A 19,633-nucleotide genomic window follows, 5' to 3' on the forward strand; every position below is an offset into this window, starting at 1 on the left:
ATGCCAGTCTTTATGGCTTGTGCGGAATGGGCCAAAGTCAGGTTGATATTATGCCTAACTACTTGTTCAGGCCTCAGTGCTAAGACAGACCCATGCTGTAATGACAGCCACATCCTTTGCGTCTCCAGTCAGCACAGCCACAGCCTGGATGTTAAAGTCTCTATGACTACCAGCCTGGGGATTACAATACCAATGTCAATGCCAGCCCAGTCAGTTCAGGCAAGGCACTCTGGCAACAAGATGGGAACTACAACCAAGAGCATCTCTGTCTTATGAGCTCGACTAATAAAGATGTGACTGATGAATTGGTCAGGGAGACAGAATCTTTATGGCAAGGTCGTCTCTCACATCCATCGGTGATCATACTTGATAGCAGTAAAAGCTTAACAGATTTTGATCTATGTTATGTATTGAGGTGATAGCACAAATGCTTGCAGTATTGCAAAAAGATGGCACCAAGTAGGTCAAGCAAAGAGTTTTTCTATTACCCTTGAAAACATCATTTGATTATCCATTCCAACAATGCCCCCTCTTCCTTACATTTTATGAAGATAAACACTTGCTTTGGCTGCTGCCCTTCCTGTCCTCCCCCCTCATTCTCTTTAGATTCTTTCCCAATACCCTATCTACTCTTAAAATATGTGCCTTTAAAAATACACCTACTAATAAGCTTGTAACAGTACAACACAGGTTTATTTAAAAGTCAGTCCCACTGGACGGAAATAACTCATTAAGAAAAAAGAAAACAGGTTTGGCTGAACACACCTTATGTGCTCCTGAATTGCCAGCTGAATTATTAGCATCATACCATGCCTATACTGCATAATGTATTGGGTGGGTAGTTGCACTGTGTTTCTAAGGCCTTTGAAATGTCTGCTTACAAAGTATTTTTCACATTCAGTCTTCCAGCACAAGAATGAAAACAGTTTACAACATATCACCAAGCTGCATTGCTAAGGTTCTGTTGACTCACAGGCAAATACTCCCTATCAAGCCACGTGGCCTTTTATGGTAAAGCCACTCAAAAGGACAGGAACATTTTTTACAGAGCTGTTTTCCTTTCTTCCAGTCAAACAAAAAAAATGTTTCTTGGATACTAGCCCTACAGATCCTAAGTTTAGGTGTTTTAACCAACCTTATACAGCTTGAATGATGTAACAGAAAGGGATATAGAACTTGGAACTACACTGTAATAAAATTATTGCTCTTCCTTTCAAGTAAGTGTATTTACGACTGTGGTGCTGGATATGCAAAAGCACATTTTTATCTAAGCGCTGTCTAGAAAGACATCCAAAAGGACATAATTGAAAACCTTTCCAATTATAGCTCTACAAATATTTTCAAACATGGCATAGAGCCATACTGAAATTCAGAGGCATTCCTACATTGGGCAAAGTGGGCAGTTGCCCAGGGCACCCCCTTGTGGTGGGCGCCAAAAATGCAGGTTCGTTTGTGGGATTTTTTTGTATTTTCAGCGTTTTTTCCATTTTTGCCCTGCAGTGGGCGTAATTTTTAGGCTAGCAGCACGGAAATTTCAGGGATTTTTCAGGAGACCCATGTTTGGTGAGGTTTGGTTTAGGCCTCATGCCTCATGCCAGTCTTTATGGCTTGTGCGGAATGGGCCAAAGTCAGGTTGATATTATGCCTAACTACTTGTTCAGGCCTCAGTGCTAAGGACTCCCAAGTGCTTATGGACTCCCAAAGGGAGTGCCCCCATTCCCCATTGTTTCCAATGGGAGCTAATAGGAGATGGGGGCTACACCATAACTTTGATGACACCCCCCAAGTTTGTGAAGTTTGGTTCAGGGGGGCTTTGGACCAAAGGGTCCATAACTTTGGACCCCCAGAATCAAACTTCACCAAACCTGGGTGGTATCATCAATAGGCTCTCATGAAGATACCCTGAAATTTTGGTGCTGCTATCTTAATAATTGCACCCCTGACAGCAGGCACACCCTAAATTTCCCCAGATTCTCTTTTTAAATCCACCCCCTTCCTGCCAATGCTTGTTTTCTTTCTTTCTTCCTTCTTTCCTCTCAATGCCTAATAAAGATGATGATGATGATGATGATGATGATGATGATTAAATCCACTCCCTTCGGCATGGATTTAGAGGGAGAATCTGAGTTCCCCAGTTTTAACATTGAAAGGGATGCTGTTTCAGGGTGGGAAAGAATCCACCCCAAAATAGCATCACTTTCAATGTTGTTTAAACTGGGGACCCCAGATTCTCCCTTTAAGGTGGATTTAAAAGGAGAATCTTGTAGTCGTGCACGCGGAGTCACCGTAAGAACGAGACGAGACGCGGAGATATCATCTGGTGGAGAGAGCCAGCAGCGGGAGCGCGGGGGTCCGTGATCCTGGCAACTCTGCCGCGTGCTAGTTCCTGGCACCTTTTATTAGGGATTCTCTGGGGGCGGGCAAAGGGGTGGATCGGCGGGAGGCCGGGAGAGCGGGAGAACGGGAGACCATCAGGTGATGCATGATCTCATCGGGCTGGTACGTGCGGGAGGAAGCGTCCGTGTCTGGGCCTAATCCACACCTGGGGGCAAGGGCCCAATTATCCCTTTGTCTGGGACACCTGGTGGCTGTGAGCCAGGTAGTTCATGACCTGTGACTCACCGGGGGGGGGATGGGGGAGCGGGTGCGACCAGAAGGCCGTAGTTGGGCCAGCATGCCAGCGCTCTGCCTATGGTGCTGCTGGGTCAGCAGCTCATCCCTACATCTCCTCCTTTTTTACGTTTTAGGAAGGAAGCCGAATTGGTTGGGATGCCTCAGGGGGACGCTCGCCTCCACAGCACTCTGCCCGAGCTGATCGAGCTGCTTGTGCAACATGAGAACTTGGTTGCGACATAAGGGGAAGTCAAAGGGTTTCTTACACACGTTACAGGCAATATTAGAAATACATTGAGCAAGGCAAGTTCCGACAATAGGGCATACAATTAAACCAATGCAGAATTTGAACAGCAACACAGTATCTTGCAAACTCACGCACTTTCATATGAATCAACAATAGCAAACAATCAATAGCGGCATGATTGTCTAAGGTCGCTTGATGAAGCTCTTGCTGCTCGGAGGCCAGAGCATCCAAAGCAGTCGAGGTGGAGTTGATGGACTTCGTAAGGGTGCAGGCCAGAACGGCCGATAGTCTTGGCGTTACAGGAAACAAGTCCGGGGATTCCCACGAGGGAGGTCGCGAGGGAAACATACTCTGCCTCGGGAAGGGCAACCGCATCGCTCCGGCAAGAGGGGCCGAAGGGAGGGGCGGAGCGGCGGCGGCGCCTGGGCCCCCAGGGCGGAGCCTGAGGCAGGACGATGGTAAGGCGGCTGAGACAGCAGAGAGTCCCAGCAGAAAGATGATCGGGGATGCAACAACAACAAATAACATAACTTCTAAAATCAGGGCATGCAATAACTTCAACGATCAGTTGGGTTATAGTACTCAAGGATTCCTTTGGAGGTCGGCTCCAAAGGGCATAAATGGGGCAAGGCATAAATGGAAACAATAAACATTGATAAACAATACATAAGCTAGATGATGCAAGGAAGGGAGGCGGCCCGTGGCTGCATAATTGTCCAATGCATGGCTCTTGCTGTTTGACCACCAAAGCTACGGAGCAATGGCGTTAGAGTCCATGGATTTCTCAAGAGCGTAGGGAGAGCTACTGATAGTCTTTAGCATTGCAAGTTCCGTGACTCTCACGAGCAAAGCTGTGAGAGAAGGCATGTTCCAACAACATTCGAGCGGCTGAAAACAGCGGAGAGTTCCAAGGGTTAACCTATCAGGAATGTCCCTGGCTGCGACTCCAAGCTTCAGCCAGGGGGCGGCAGAGAGGGAGAGAGAATAGCGATTGTAGATGAGGAGCAGCGACACACAGCATCAACCTCTGAGCCATAGCTGGCCCAGGCTGCTGTTCCCCTGGGGGGGGGGCTAGCGAGGGCTGCGATCTCCGTGGAAGAATAGGTGTGCTGGCTCCAGGGAGATTCCTCCTGTCTCGGCCCAGGTTGGGGGGCGATCGTGCCCTCTCAATAGGGCCGGCTTTCCTCGTCCCTGGGATTGAGTTGGTCCCATCGAGTTGGAATCCTGTGTGGAAGAGAAAGACAAGCAAGGCTTTTTCCCCCGGGGGGTTTGCCTTTGCTGAGTTAGTTTGGGGGGTGAGCAATTTTGAATGATTGATAGAGAATAGTGCTTTGGATATGGTCTGCTGGATGAGACCTTGATCGGGTCGTAGGCCGATAGGGCCGATGGGGGGGGGACTACTCCCCTTTCTTTCGTTTGTTTGGCCAAGATCTCCTTAAAGATGCCGTTGGCTCATTCCAGTGATCGGCTTGCAGCATTCAAGGGATTAAGAACACATAACAAAGGAAAATTTTAGATTGAAGCACAAGAGCATATATAGTACAATGAGGAGGTTCGCAGTTTTGACTGAAGATCTTGCTTTCATGAGAGCATTTTAAACAAGGCAATTCAGTTATTAATATAAGCCGGGCTGAAAAGGAATCGGGTTAGTCTTTTGTCCCAATTCTGTAGGAGGTGTTTCCAAGCTGGATCATTTTTATTGAGCATATAGTTAGAGACATATCTAAGAGGAAACGACATGAGTTTAAACATCCAGGTTTCTTGTCTTCCCCCCTCCCCAGGAGGGGGGAGGGGTTGGCAGCTCTCCGTGTTGCTGTGGAAGAAAAGGTCAGGTGGGGGTCGATGGGGGAATTGCACAAGGCTTTGTCCTCTATGGGCTGGATTCCAATCTGGCTCAGGCCGGACTTTAGAGGCAAACACGTGCTGGATTTCCATGAGAATGGCTACACATGGACCTGCGAAGCTTACCTTCTGGACCTCGCAGGGCGGTTCCCTTGCGGGCTGGGATTCTGCCCTTCCTGGGGCACTGACAAATTTGCTGCCACTGGGAGCTTTGAGCTTAGGGCTTTGCACAGGCTCAGAGGCTATGAGATCTGGTTTGAACCTTAAAGCTGGAGAGGGCCAAGGGGGCTTTTTCTTCATGAAGGACTTTAGGCTTAAAGCCATTGTGCGAGCACCTTTCCCTTTCCATGCCTCATTGTCCTGTAGATTGGCCATGGGGCATTCTGAGGAGGGTTCAGAACGGCAGTCCTCTTGATTAGTGAGACGGACTGGGCATAGTGCCAGAATGTTGGCGTTCTCTTCCGTCAGCACTTCTTTCTGTTGCAATTCAGTGATTATGGACTCTGCAGAGATTTTGAAATGTGTGCCACTCTGTGGCACTGGCGGAGGCATGGTGACTTTGGAAATAGAAGGGGCTAGCAGAGCAGGAAGTATAGACGTAAGGGGGGGAGCAAGCAACGAGATTTAGATTAGCTGAACTTAGATTAGACTCGAGTGAAAGCATAGAGGCAGGATGATCAGATGAACTTGGCAGTTCCTGCGGGATGTTTGTCCACACCTGGATGTGGATGGCTCCCTGGTGCGTGGAGCCGATGACCCCTGGGATGACGAACAATCCCTGCTCAGCGGCGGAAGCTTTTGGCAAGACCAACCCAATGGTCTCCGTGGGGATGGGATCACTATACTGAGCTGGAGCAGCGAAGATCTTGTGGGGGAGCTCCGGGGGAAGGGTTTGAGGTGCGGACCTTGGTTCTAGGCTGGGGAGATGCCCGGGTGTGGGCCTCCCCAGCGGGCATTGGGGGCACCTGGTCCTAGACCTCCCTGGGGGTCTTCGCCCTCTGGGGGGAGACCCCCCTCCGTTCGGGCTGTAGGCCCCCCCGCCGGGCAGTCTACAATCCTTACGGAAATGTCCTGGTTTGTTGCAATTGAAACACTCGTCTCGGGGCTGTCTCATGGCAGCGGAGAGGGCTGCGGCTAGAAGGCTGGCTTGATGGGCGAAAGACCCGATATCCTGGGAGCTTTGAGCATGTCGGCCAGTTCGGGGTTCCTTCCTAGGCCTGTGACCGCTTTGCGGCACTCAGCGGAGGCGTTCTCCTTGGCTAGGCGCTTAAGGAGCTCGCCCTGGGCCTCCTCGTTGTCTACCTGCCTTTTGAGGGCCTCCTGGAGCCTGTTCACGAATTCAGCATAAGGCTCTTGGGGTTTTTGTCGGATGGTAGAGAAACTTTGGGTCGGCTGCCTGGCACTGGGGACCTTTACGAATGCCTTGTAGGCACAGTCAGAGGCGACCGCAAGGGTGGCTTCTGGCAGGACGATCTGATCATTGGGGTTAGCGAAGGCTTCGCAGCCGTAAAGCTGCGCGGCGGTGTAGGCGCCGCCAGAGGCTGCTCCTCTGCTTATGCACTGCTGGCGGTACTCGCTTTCCCAGATCACATACTGTGCGGGGTTTAGGAGCATGCGAAAGGTGGTTTTCCAGTCCTCCGGAACCATTAGGTGATTCCTCGCGACTGCTTCCAACATGCCTCTCACATAGGGACTGGTGATTCCTACGTCCCGCATTGCTTTGCGGAGCTCAGTGAGAATGTTGTAACCTAGGGGGCGGTATTCGACAACTCGCCGAACGATGCCATCCTCCTCATGATCGGTGTAGTGGACGGGGCACATGGCAAGGATATCGGCATCGTCTTCCGTCAGGGTTTCCTTTTTTTGCAGATCGTGGCTAATACGCTCTGCTAGGGTTTTGAAACCCGCGCCATTACGTGGTGCGGTGGCTTCAGAAAATGAAGGCGGGGCGAAGGGAGGAGGCGGCCGAGCCGCGGGAGGATTTGAAAGAGGCAAGGGAGCAAGGGAGGTAGAAGGAGGACAGGTGTCCAATTTAGTGGATAGAGAAAGTTCCGGGGGTGAAACTGAAGCTGAAGGGTCAAAAGGAGGGCGATCTATGGCAAGAGGGCCATAGACCTGCAGGCTGATGGCGACATAACATTGCCTCCACGTCAGTAGCAGTGACATCGGCGCGCGAGGCTCTCTATGCAGAGTGCGCCCGATGTTTTCCCAATCCTTAAGATTCAATGTCCCCCTTTCTGGGTACCATGGACATTGAGCTTCAATCTCCTCAACCAATTTGCGCAGCTCCCCTCTCTTTACGGAGACCCCGCCGCTTTTCGCTAACGCTTTCAATTCGCTAACGTGCTTGTCATAAGCCCTGCTTTTGCAAGCTCCCATACTTACCGTTGTTTCGTCGGACGAGAGAGTGTCCTAGAACTCGGGTCCCTGGATGCGCCGATCCAGCGGACGGGCGGTACCGAGAAATGGGTCCCTGGATGTGCCGATCCAGCGGACGTCGGTACCGCGGCCCTTTCCCAGGCGACGGTAAGCAGGGTGGAGGTTCGAGGATTCCCGGGTTTCGGCACCAGTTGTAGTCGTGCCCGCGGAGTCACCGTAAGAACGAGACGAGACGCGGAGATATCATCTGGTGGAGAGAGCCAGCAGCGGGAGCACGGGGGTCCGTGATCCTGGCAACTCTGCCGCGTGCTAGTTCCTGGCACCTTTTATTAGGGATTCTCTGGGGGCGGGCAAAGGGGTGGATCGGCGGGAGGCCGGGAGAGCGGGAGACCATCAGGTGATGCATGATCTCATCGGGCTGGTACGTGCGGGAGGAAGCGTCCGTGTCTGGGCCTAATCCACACCTGGGGGCAAGGGCCCAATTATCCCTTTGTCTGGGACACCTGGTGGCTGTGAGCCAGGTAGTTCATGACCTGTGACTCACAGGGGGGTGGGGGATGGGGGAGCGGGTGCGACCAGAAGGCCGTAGTTGGGCCAGCATGCCAGCGCTCTGCCTACGGTGCTGCTGGGTCAGCAGCTCATCCCTACAAATCTGGGCTCCCCAGTTTAAACACCATTGAAAATTATGCTGTTTGAGGGTGGATTCCCTCATCACTTGTTTAAACTAGAAAGCCCAGATTTTCCTTTTAAATCCACCTTAATCTGGGGGCCTCAGTTTAAATAACATTGAAAGTGATGCTGTTTCCCCCAGTTGGGGGGGGGGGGGATGGACTGGATACAACACCATAAAATGTTTTCATAGCAGTAATAAAACATTTTGAAAGCATTTTAAAAATTGTGTGGCATGTGTTCAGATTTGTGAGTTGGGGCATGTTCTATAATGTGATGGTGACTTTAAAACAACCTGGTGGAAAAATCATTGTTTGGTCACGGTTGGGGAGGGTGGCTGCCCATGGGGGGGGCATCAAACTCAGGTTTTTCCCAGGGCTCCAGTTTGTTTAGGTACGCCACTGCTGAAATTCACATTACCAACATCATGAAATAACAAAGGCAAGCCCTGACTATCATTCAAATTCTAACACATTAATCACTGAAGGAAATGTGATTGAGAAATGCTTTTATGGAAACATTTTAGCACACCAGTTATCAAGAAATCCACAAAAGGCAGAAAAACAAGCTGGTTCTAAAAAGTAGAAGGCTTCCCTGATCATGATAAACAGAAAGGAGCATGGGTTCTGAGGAGACAAATGTAAGTAAGTTGACAACAAAGCAAGCAAAAAGAGAATTTGAAGAGTAAGCGGCCAAAAACATTGAGACAAGCAACAAGCATTTCTTCAAATTATATCAGGAGCAGGAAAACAACTATGGAGGTATTTTGATGGCATAAAAATGAAAGAATTACTCAAGGAAGATGGAGATGGCAGAGAAGCTCAATGAATTCACTGCATGAGTCTTCACTGTAGAAAATGTTGGGAACATGCCCATGAAAGGGCTACCGTTTTGGGGAAGGGGTGTTTGAAGAGCCGAGTCAAGCAGAGGTGCAAAGAGGACATTACAGGGCTGCTAGGGTAAACTGAAAACTGATATATCTGCAGGTCCAGCTGGAATATATTTGATGGTTCTTAAAGTACTTAAATGTGAAACTGGTAATCTACTAACAATGATACATAACTGGTCACTAAAATTGGCTTGTGTGCCAGATGACTGGAAAATAGCAAAGACCGCTCCAATTTTTAAAGAGCAGAACAGAGGAAATCACAAGCTGGTTAGTTAACATCTGTTTTGGATAAATTAGTAAAAACCTATTAATGCTGATTTTTATGCCCCTAGTTTGCTTTTAATGGTTTGTTTTTATACTGATTATGTATACTGTCTGTATTATTTTATAGTATTATTTTTACTTGTTGGACACTTAGATAGAATATAAATCCCCTAGATAAAGTAACTTGCAAGAATTGACATATTCTGTGTGCTGCATCACAAATGAAGTGGTATATATGATTTCTAGAACTTCATTCACTACATTTTCAGTAATAAATCACAGGACATGTTCATGGAGCCATCTTATGTTATTTTTCACAATCGTGTGAGACAAGATAACTGAGAAATAACTGCTGCTCCACTCAACATACTGGGGGAACAGTACTGGAGAAAAAATGAACACCTAGCCAAGCTAAACATATCTAATTCACTCACTGATTCAGTGATGGTGAACCTTTTGGGCTCAGTGCGTAAAAAATTCGGAAAATGCTTAATGACTTTTCTGGTGTGTCCCCCCCCCCCCCCCCCCCCGCCCCAACAAAAGAGAAACAATTCTTTACATATTTATTTTTTAAATTAAACAGTCCAATCATGTATGGGTGCTACATATTATATAAACAAACATCAAATAATTACAAAAGAAGACTCAAAGTCAAACAGGGAGTACAGTTGTTCGAATGTGGTGGTGAATGCTGGCATGTCACCTAAAATGTCAAAGTGTGTCACCTTTGACACATGTGTCATAGGTTCACTATCACTGCACTGGTTGGTTAGCACATTATGATCTTCAATACCTAAAGGAGCAATTTGGCCATCAAAATAGATAACTTACCTTTAGAGCCTTCATATGACTTATGATCAGGACATATCTAAAGGGAGGCTAGAGGGGGGAGGTGACCCAGACCCCACTTCTGAAAGTCACATGGGGTGCATTTTGGCTGTTCTAGCCCTCCCCCTAGGAGCAAGAAGCAGGGCCCAGTAGCATGCAGCCCAGCCAGTCCTCCAGTGGGCCACCCAACAAGCAGGGCCTGGCAGTGGCGGGGTAGTGCCACTGCTGGTGTGCACCAAGCTGCAGTAGCAAAGCCAGTCCTTCCACAGCCTGATTAGCAAGCAGGGCCTTGTGGGGTTGGGGAAGTGCTGGCGGGTACCGGCTGGCAGCAGCTAAGGAACCTCTTGCTGGTCCAGCAGTGCACAGCTCAGACACTCCTCCCATGGCCCACCCAGTAACCTTCCTCTTCCTTTCTCCCCATTCTGTTTCCCCTCTCGTTCTCTCCACTCCGCTCATTCTGCCGCCCTTTCTCTCTACCTTCCTTTCTTTCCCTATCCCCCCCTACATGTTCCATGGAAATTTGCTGGGTGAGCTTGGGCCAGTCACACTTAGCCTAACGTACCTAGCAGGGCTTTTGTGAAGGTAAAATGGAGGAAAAAGGTGGGTTAGGAAATTCCTGAAGATTCAGGTATTAAGCAGAGTGTGCTGGGGAAGGAACCTGAGCAAGAGAACATTGTCATAGAGTTCACCCTTCAAAGCAGTAATGTTCTCCAGTGTAACAGATTTCTGTAATTGGGGTCCATATGGAGGTTAGCAATCCTAATTTAATGTAATTGCTCAGAGTATATGTAGACTGCCCCCAGAGCCTTCCAGAATCACTGCTGCCTCCGTGAATACTCGTGGGGCGGGGAGACACGGAATCAGTTCTTGCCCCGGGTTCCAGAGATACATCACTACTTGGGATGAGGTCTGACAGAATAATCAGTATGACCAAAACCTAACCGATTGCCATATTTAGGAATTTTTTCTCAGGGTCACACTGACTTCCGGTTTAGGAAGGGAAAGGCATTGCTTTCCTTCTTAGGCATGGGGCTTGGCTCAGCTGTGTACATTACATGGTACTAGTTCCTCAAGTGAACTTCTCAGAATGTATGCGGAATTTCTACTGATGGCCCATTATAATCTGATTTTGGATATTAATCTGTAGGAATATGGTGGATGTGGATACCTTTGATCCATTTCAACTCTGCGGTTTATAGACAGGCGGCTAGAGAAGGTTGTCTAATCAAAACAAGGTGTGAGCTCACCACAGTTATTTGTGCTGACCTACTCTGGCCTGAGGCCATCTGCATCACTTGAGAGGGCTGCTGGTGGAAAAAAGCATAATTAATCTCTGGACATGCCTGGGTTGGGAAGAACTGGGCTTAGAAACCTGATCTGCCGTGGATTCAGTGGGAGATGACGAGCCAAGTCACTAGTATTCAGCCTTAGTTTTTGCCAGCTATAAATGAAAACATGAGACATTTTTCTGTGCTGATGCAAAGAGCAAAAAGTCCTATGCCAATGTACATGTTTTTCAGTGCAAGGCTTGTTAAATACCACAGAGACAGAAGTCAGGCATTTTTATATCATATTCCACATCTCTGCTTGCATCTCCAGATTCACAGGATGACATTTTACTTGCAAGTTGGCACGCACGCAGCTTCAGTCACACTCTGCCACACCACAGAGGCCTGCTTTCTTGGTTGGGTGCAGATGAGTCAGACGCCACTGCCGGTTCAAAGCATTCTGGGTGTGGCTCAGCAACTCCTCACAGTGTAAGGTTTGAACAGTAGTTGCTGAATTAGTATATTTGAATACAAGACAGAGGTGTTTGAGTAAAAACGATCCCTTACCTACGTATGTGCAAATCTGACTGCACACAGGCAAAACTTATTTTAGCATATACATTTTCTAATGACTATGCCGAAATCCGTATGCTAGCAGAATATGAAAAGTCTAAAAATAATTATTTTACTTGCAGAAGTGAATGGTTAATTGGCCTGTTGCTTACAAGTGGGGGTTTACATGTATAATAGCGATCACCATATAAAGACACCATTTGTGGAAAGCTAGAACATCAGTAAGAAAGCTAGTTGACAACTGTTTCTTACAGGCTAAGTTTCTATCTGCAGTGAGGTATGTATTTATATAGAGGGCATTTAATTATGCCCCATCTGATGTCTGAATGGTTTATGCTTTGCTGTATCTGAACGCGTGAATGAAATCAAAACCTTTTCCCCAGAACTAAGGGCTGCAGCCCATTCAACGAATGATCGTGTGTAATTTTCTTGCTGCTCCAACATCTTTGCAGGAAGAGCAACACAAAAATGAAATAAGAAAACCAGGGTTCCACATAAGGATTAAAGAACTGTTTATAATTGTTTGCTTGTTCAGATGTTAATGGCAAGAACTCAGGAAGAAACTGATCACTCACCTACACAAAATATGTTGATAATCATAGGCTAACCATAGGAATCAAAGCAGAATCAAATATTGTTGGACGATTTGGGCTGGGAGTGTGAAATGTACCAGGAGAGCGACTCAGTATAGAATTCTTTGAAGACAGTTTGTTTACTGCAAACACATTTCAGACAAGCAAAAATACTATTGTAAATAGGGATGTCAAATTAGAAGCAGAAGACAGACAAACTCTACTCCTTCTGCTGAGACAAGACCAGAAGCTGACTGTGGTACAGACCATGAATTGTTACAATTAAAAGTTAGAATAAAGCTGACAAAAACCACCAAAATATTAATAGTGCCAAAAATCTACATATCTAATAGCAATGCATAACCCGAATCTGCGGATAACTAAATCCACGGATTGGGACCACAATGATACTAAACAGATTTTCCTGAATGCTTGGGGGACTACCACCTTTGCAGAAAAATTTGAAATGTTAAAAAATACACTGGGTTTAAGGTGCACCAAAATATAAAAGAGCTGTTGGCAGTTGAAGCAGGGAGCCACCCTGGGCTTTTCACCTGGTTGCCATGGCGGTGCCTGTCAAAAAGCAATCTGGGCTCAGATCAGCTGTCAGAATGACATCAAAAGAAATCAACGGTAAATCTAAAGTGTGGTTAGGCTTGCCAAAAGATCTACATGGAAATACATTAATTGAATGGGACAAAAGAAAAGACGGAAACAATATACAAAGAACTATACTGAAAGGATGGCAGGTTCCTTTAAATAAGAACCTTTTGAAGAAGAACCTACTGTTTCATAAAGTGAAGTAAAAGCTGCACTGAGAGCAACAGGAAGGAACTAACCACCAGGAGTAGATGGGCCATCAGTAGAGGTACTCCTAGCCACATAAATGGTATCCATCCAAATCTTAACATGCCAACAAACAGAGAAAACAAAACAATGACCCAGAGTAGAAACTTTCAAACTACATTCCATTCCAAAAGGGGACATCAAAGACTGTAGCAACTACATTAGTTTCTCATAAGCAAAGGGATGCCCAAAATCTTGCAACTAATATTACCACATATAGAATTAGAAATGCCAGATATTATGGTGGATTTAAAAAAGGAAGTCACACTAGAGATCATATTGCAAATTTACATTGGTTATTGAAACATGTCAGAGAATTTCTGAAGAAAATCAGGTTGCGTTTCATAGATTACAGAAAAGCTTTTGACTGTGTATGAAAATAGGTTTTTGAAGAAATAAATGTGCCATAACATCTGACTGTTTTGATGCACAACTTGTACTTTGGATAATAGGCTATTGTTAGGACCAAACATGGAGAAACAAAATGGTTTCCAGTTGGCAAAGGTATCAGACAAGGAAGTTATATTATCTGTTCAATCTAAATGCAGACGATATCATAAGAAAATCTGGATTAGATTTAAATGAAGATGGAATGAAAACTGGAAGAAAGAACATTAGCAATTTGAGATATGCAGATTATACCACACTACTGTAGGCAGAAGTTAGTAAAGATGTGAAATGACTAGCGATGAAGATTAAAGCAGAAAGTGCCAATGGAGGATTACATCTGAACACCAAGAAGCCAAAAGTAATACTGCTGAGGACTTATACAGCTTTAAGGATGACAAATAAGAAACTGAAATTTTTAAAAACTTGCTATTTCTTGATATAATCTATAACAAATAGAGACTGCAACAAAGAAATCAGAAGAGGACAGAGATTGGCAAGAACTGCCATGAAAAAAGTAGAAAAGATTAACGGTATTAATGTATCACTCACTGGTGGTCAAGATCAAGCTAATTCATGACAGTATTCCACATTACTATGCGTAGGTGTGAAAATAGGACAATGAAGATAGTTGATAGGAAGAAAGTTTTTTTAAACATTTTTTAAATCTTTTTACAAAGCATAATAACATAGCACAAAAAATGGGAAAAAACACTAGAAAGAGAATAATAATATACAAATAAACACGATGGATCTATATTACCAATAATACTGAAGAAATTTTAATGATCCTCTAGAATATTAAAAAATAATGCTGCAGATCCAGTGAAACACAGAAAGCCCAAAGAAAGAGATCACACAGAAAAAGTGAAAGTAAAAATCCAGAGAACAAAGGGGTGAGTGAAAAAGCAGAAGGCAGCTTCTAAAAGCAAAACGGCTGATTTTGGGTTGTTGCAGAGCTGATGGGTCAAAAAAAGAGAGAAGAAGATGCAACACAGTTCACCTGTCAAACTGAAGGTCTCCAAAAGCTGTCAGAGGGGCTAGGACCAGATTCTGGTTGTCCTAATGCCAGTAATTGCCCGGCAAGCACTCCTTTCAGTAATGTGTGGCAGAGAGTTCCCAATGGTTCATCTGTTCAAAGTGCCATCTTCCCCGGAAGTCAGGAAGAAAGTTGATACATTTGAAATGCAGAATTGGGGGACAGTTTCAGATACAATGGATTGACAAAAAGACAAATCAGGGTGTTCTTGATCAATCAAGCTTGAACACTCTCTTGAAGTTAAAATTACTAAACTGAGGCTATTGCACTATGTTCACATTATGAGAAGACAAGAGTCACGGGAAAATACAATAATCTAAAAAAGTTGAAGGCAGCAGAAAAAGAGGAAGACCCAACATGAGATGGATTGGCTTGATAAAGGAAGCCATGGCCCTCAGGTTGCAAGACTGTTAACAATAGGAAGTTTTGGAGGTCATTAATTCATAGGGTTGCCAAACTTTTTATCCTGAAATATGCGAGGGGAGGAAAGTAGATATCTCATAAATGAGACCGAAGCTCTTTTATCTGTGTCTTGTGTCATACTTTGCACACCTAACAAAAACATTAAATAGCAACAAAAACTGTATTTTCAATTTACTGTGCACTCAAATCGCTGTGCTATCTATTGAGAAAGACTTAAAACAATTACTCCTATGGAAAATCACCTAACATCTCATCAGAACATTTTATTACCCCGTAAAGCACACTGTGTTGAGAAGTACAATTAAATAACCTTCCTGAACAACCTTCCTGCCTGTAGGCAGGGCATTGCCCCTTTAAAAGTTTTAAGCATTGTGCTGTTATTGGAACTGTATATACCTTATCATATCCGCCTTAACACAACGGTGCAAGCCTTGGCCATGAGCTGAATGGCAAGTGCCAAAGGGCTTGTGGATGTTGATTCTTAGCCGGAGGCCTCCATTAACCGTCCCAGTCAATCAGGAACCTCTCAGGATGTGTTCATGCTTTGTGTGTTTTTTTAGTAGGGTTGGCCCTGGCAAGTATTTGGATGGGAGGCCTCCAGTGATTAAAAGAGGCAGACTCTAATCTGGGAACCAGCTTTGATTCCTCACTCCTCCACATGAAGCCTGCTGAGTGACCTTGGGTCAATCACAGTTCCCTCAGAATTCTTTCAGCCCTCATGGAGCCAGGCAATGGCAAACTACCTCTGGACATCTCTCACCATGAAAACCGATGAAGTCACCATACGTCAGCTATGACTTTACAGCACACACATGTGTAGACTATCAACTTCTGAATTACCTGCTTCTTAAGTTCTTCCAATTTACGTTCTCGTGCATGAAGAGCTTTGCTTGGAAAAGCCCAAAAGTAATTCGAAGTCCCAATCCTATCAGTGTCCACCATACCATCATCGACTAAACTCTGCAAGACATCCTTCACTGACATGGAAGCTGTCAAAGTCATAAACATCAAATTTTATTTTATAGGCCACCTCCTCAAGTCCTGTTTAAGGCAGCCTACAATTAACATCACCATAATATTTAAAAAAAAACAAGTAATTGAAAACAGGAGATTGGACATAAGCAGCATAAAACTACCACAGAACAGAAGAAGACCGTTAAAAAAGCTGATAAGACAAAAACAGTAATTAAAAGCCTGGGTACAAAGATTGGTATTGGTCCAGCATCTAAAAGAAAATAAAGTATGCACTAGGCATTCCAAAGGCAAGATGCCACCACAGACTTTATGCCCCAATTTGTTGGCTCTCTAGGGAACTGACTTGCCACAGAGTGAATCAGGATGCTGGTCTAGAATGGATCACTGGTCTGATCCAGCAAGGCTGTTCTTAAGGGGATCGGCAAAATAGTTCACTCTTTTATCAGCAGAAACATGCAGAGGGATTCAACCCTTTATTTTTACATTATACCTATTTGATATGCTTTCAGAATAGTGACACAGTTAAGATTTATTCATCAGGATATGTCTCTTGCCATTTATACAGCTCAATAATTTTTTAAAAATCAAACACGAAGCACACAGATGTTTGAGAAAATGAAAATTTTTCTCTGTTTATCAACCTGGCAAACAACGTATTATATTATACAGCTAAAAGCTGGTCAAGATTTAGAAAATCTGCAGAGAATATACATTACAAAATGGCAGTGCAATCACTGAAGATGTCTCCCTCTGTCATTCTCCTCTAAGACCACCCATCACACAGATGATGCAATGAAGACAATAATCTATTATGAAAGGACCCAAGCGCACAGAACACCTCTTGTTTAGTACCTCAACAATTGTATGCAACAAACTCAACATTCCAAAAGTATGATCAGGATTTTAGCCTTGTAAGCAGATATCTATTACAGAGGTGAACATATTATCCAACTTCTTTCACTTGACTAGATGAAAAGGAAAACAGTTTTCCACTTCTACCTTAAAATGCTCAGAAACAAAAATCTCAGATAATGCAACTGACAGTGTAGGCTCTAATTCAGTAAGTCTTATGCCACAACGTTTGTCGGTGTTTGAGGAGCCACATGATTTGGAGATGGGGACAAGTACTCACTTATTCCTTTCTCCTTGGGAGCAATTTTCTCAATATCCTTTAACTGGAACACGTCTTTCTGGCAAAACAGACACATGAGCATCATTATAAACATACAGCGACTTGAAAGGAAGAGAAATTAACACAGCCTAGGATTTCTTCCTCTGCAAAGAGGACTTGTAGATTCAGGATGACAAACAACACTTAGAACAACGCTTGGCTCAACAACACCTGGAATTCATATGAGAAACCTCATCAGACTGTTTTTTTCTGTTTTCACAGGCACTGGCAGAATGGCTTGCTTTGTGACCCATTTCACATCTGAACCTTTCTAGTACCAAGGTGAATGCTCCAGCAGTACTGCAGACCTTCAGTAGGAAATCGGAAAAACGCCACCATACCCAAGCTGCCGAATATCTTGTTGCCAACAGAATAAAAGAACCTATATGAATTGTTTGCATTTATAGTGACTGTGAACATTAGACCCCCAGATTGGGCTATTCACACTTAGGAACTGTTTTGGCTTCATGTTCTTTCAATGTTACTGGATATGATTGTTCTTTTGTGCATGTTTGGATATATTTATTCCAGGATATGCACATTTAGCACTAATTTCACTTATTGCACTTGGACCTTTGTGGATTAAACATTTGCACAGAGTTTCGTGCCTGGTTATATTTGGCAGCCTGGGTACAGTGGCATTTTTCTACTTTCTTGCTGTACACTATATTCATTTTTGGTCAGTTATTCTGGGAGACCTTCTTCAGTAACCTGTGTCGTCAGGTAGCCAAGAGTTAAATTCTTCTCAGGCAAAAACTGATCGGAGGTCCTTAACTGCATGGACCTCTTAAATGTATAACTAACACAAACACACACCTGTTTTGATTTTTCCTTTTCTTGTTTACCTCTTCTTGAGAATATATTTCTAATATTTCATGCTTTTTGGATTGGCAGCAAACAGCTAAGAATTCTCTTTGGTTTGCTTCAGAACTTTCTGCATCCATTTCAACTGCAGTGATTCACAGAGCATCTGTCACTTTATTCTCCCCAGGTGAGCTTAAGTTACAGGGCAACTGGGGGTGTTCCAAAAGAGCTCAGAAAGACAACTAATACTGCCCCAATCCCAGAAATGCCCCCTTCAGCATTGGCACAACCTCCTGCACCAGAGGAGTTCTGTTGTCATAGGTGCACTGGCGCTTGGGTGTCACATTGCTGCATGGCTCCCGTCAGAGGTGTAGCTCCAAGGAAACGGTGGGGGAGGGGTGCACGACACACAGGGTGCGACGAGGACATGGCGGGGGCATTCCAGGTTGGGACGGGGCGGAGGACACACTGGTGCACCAGGTGCTTTCCCCCCTTGCTACGCCTCTGGCTCCCGTATACCACCAGAAGTGCCCTGGTGCTGGCACAAATGCCCTTTATACCAGACCAAATGGTATTTATGCTGACACCAGAGTCACGTCGCCTTCTGAGCTCTTTTGACCACACACTCCCCCACCCCCAGTGAACTGCACTGTTAACATACACCTAAATCTGTTTGCTCTTTTTTCACAAACAATAAGTTAAAAAATGAAGTTCTCCAAAAGACAGTTCCATTTTTAAATGCAGGTTTGAGCAGCCTGTATTATAGAATATCTAGAAATTACTGATATGTATAAACATCAGTAGACATTTCTGAAAATGGGAAACAAACTGTAATATTTTCTCATTTTAACAGTATTTTTTACAGTCAGACTGGGAAGTACAGTGTTGCATTCAATGTAAAGTCTTTTTGATTGGCACTTAGTAATCAAGAGATGTGTTTACCAAAGTTGGGTGGAAAGCATCGTTGAATTCAAATTATTCAATGCTATTTTACCACACCCAATGCCAGCCAGCAAATAAAACATCCATCAGAACACATGGCTCTCACGTACATTTTTTAAAAAGCTAAACTAATTTGAAATTCTTCACTGGAAAGTTATTTTACAATACACTCTTGTATTGCCAGAAAGTATTTACACACAGTTTTCTGAAAACATTTTACTAACATAAGAGACTAATTTAGATGACCATTGCGTTCACAACAGCAGGGCTGGTTCAGCCTTACAGATGGTTGCTTAAGAAGCATCAATCATACTAGCATCACCATGCAAGCTGAAGGACTTGTGCTGTTTCCGGTGTTTCCTTCTTTCTACCCAGTCTGACAGCACATTTCAAGATATTCTCTGTCATCATAGGAGCTTCTGGGGCACATATTAAGTGTCTAGCAAATCTGTTCTGATCCATGCTCATATAACATGATCACATTTTTATTTATAACAATATCTGTATTGTACTTTACCCTTTGGGAGCACAGTTAAAAAAAGGATTAAAACAAGGACAGTCCACGCTTAAAAACAAAATGCTGGTAGCTCCAATATCACTGAACACCGTTGCAAATGAAACAGTTCTACAACATTTCTGAAAAACCTGTGAAGTCCTCCTTACCTCCTCAGGGGCTATTCCAAAAAGAGAAAGCTGTTAGTATAACAAGGAATGGATTCTAACAGTAGATAACTTTTTTTTTTTTGCGGGGGGGGGGGGGGGGATAATCAAAGGAGGCAACAAAATGAACATAATTGATACATAACTAACCAGAAAGCTCCAGATTACAAAAGCCCCTTTCACACATGCAGAATAATGAACTTTCAATCCACTTTCAATGCACTTCGCAGCTGTGCGGGATA

The 19,633-nt window shown here is 44.6% G+C and overlaps 1 protein-coding gene across 1 annotated transcript in view; it reads right to left on the reverse strand.

Moving 5' to 3' along the window:
* MND1 (meiotic nuclear divisions 1) overlaps positions 1-19,633 on the reverse strand; it is a 37,842-nt gene that overhangs the window by 11,543 nt on the left and 6,666 nt on the right. Inside the window, exons 3-4 of the mRNA XM_048510128.1 lie at positions 16,947-17,004; positions 15,680-15,828 (exon numbers count right to left, since the gene is read on the reverse strand). Coding sequence (XP_048366085.1) covers positions 15,680-15,828; positions 16,947-17,004 — 207 coding nt within the window. The remainder of the gene's footprint in view (positions 1-15,679; positions 15,829-16,946; positions 17,005-19,633) is intronic.

This window comes from Sphaerodactylus townsendi, linkage group LG10, assembly GCF_021028975.2.
Source record: "Sphaerodactylus townsendi isolate TG3544 linkage group LG10, MPM_Stown_v2.3, whole genome shotgun sequence".
Taxonomy (NCBI): Eukaryota; Metazoa; Chordata; class Lepidosauria; order Squamata; family Sphaerodactylidae; genus Sphaerodactylus; species Sphaerodactylus townsendi.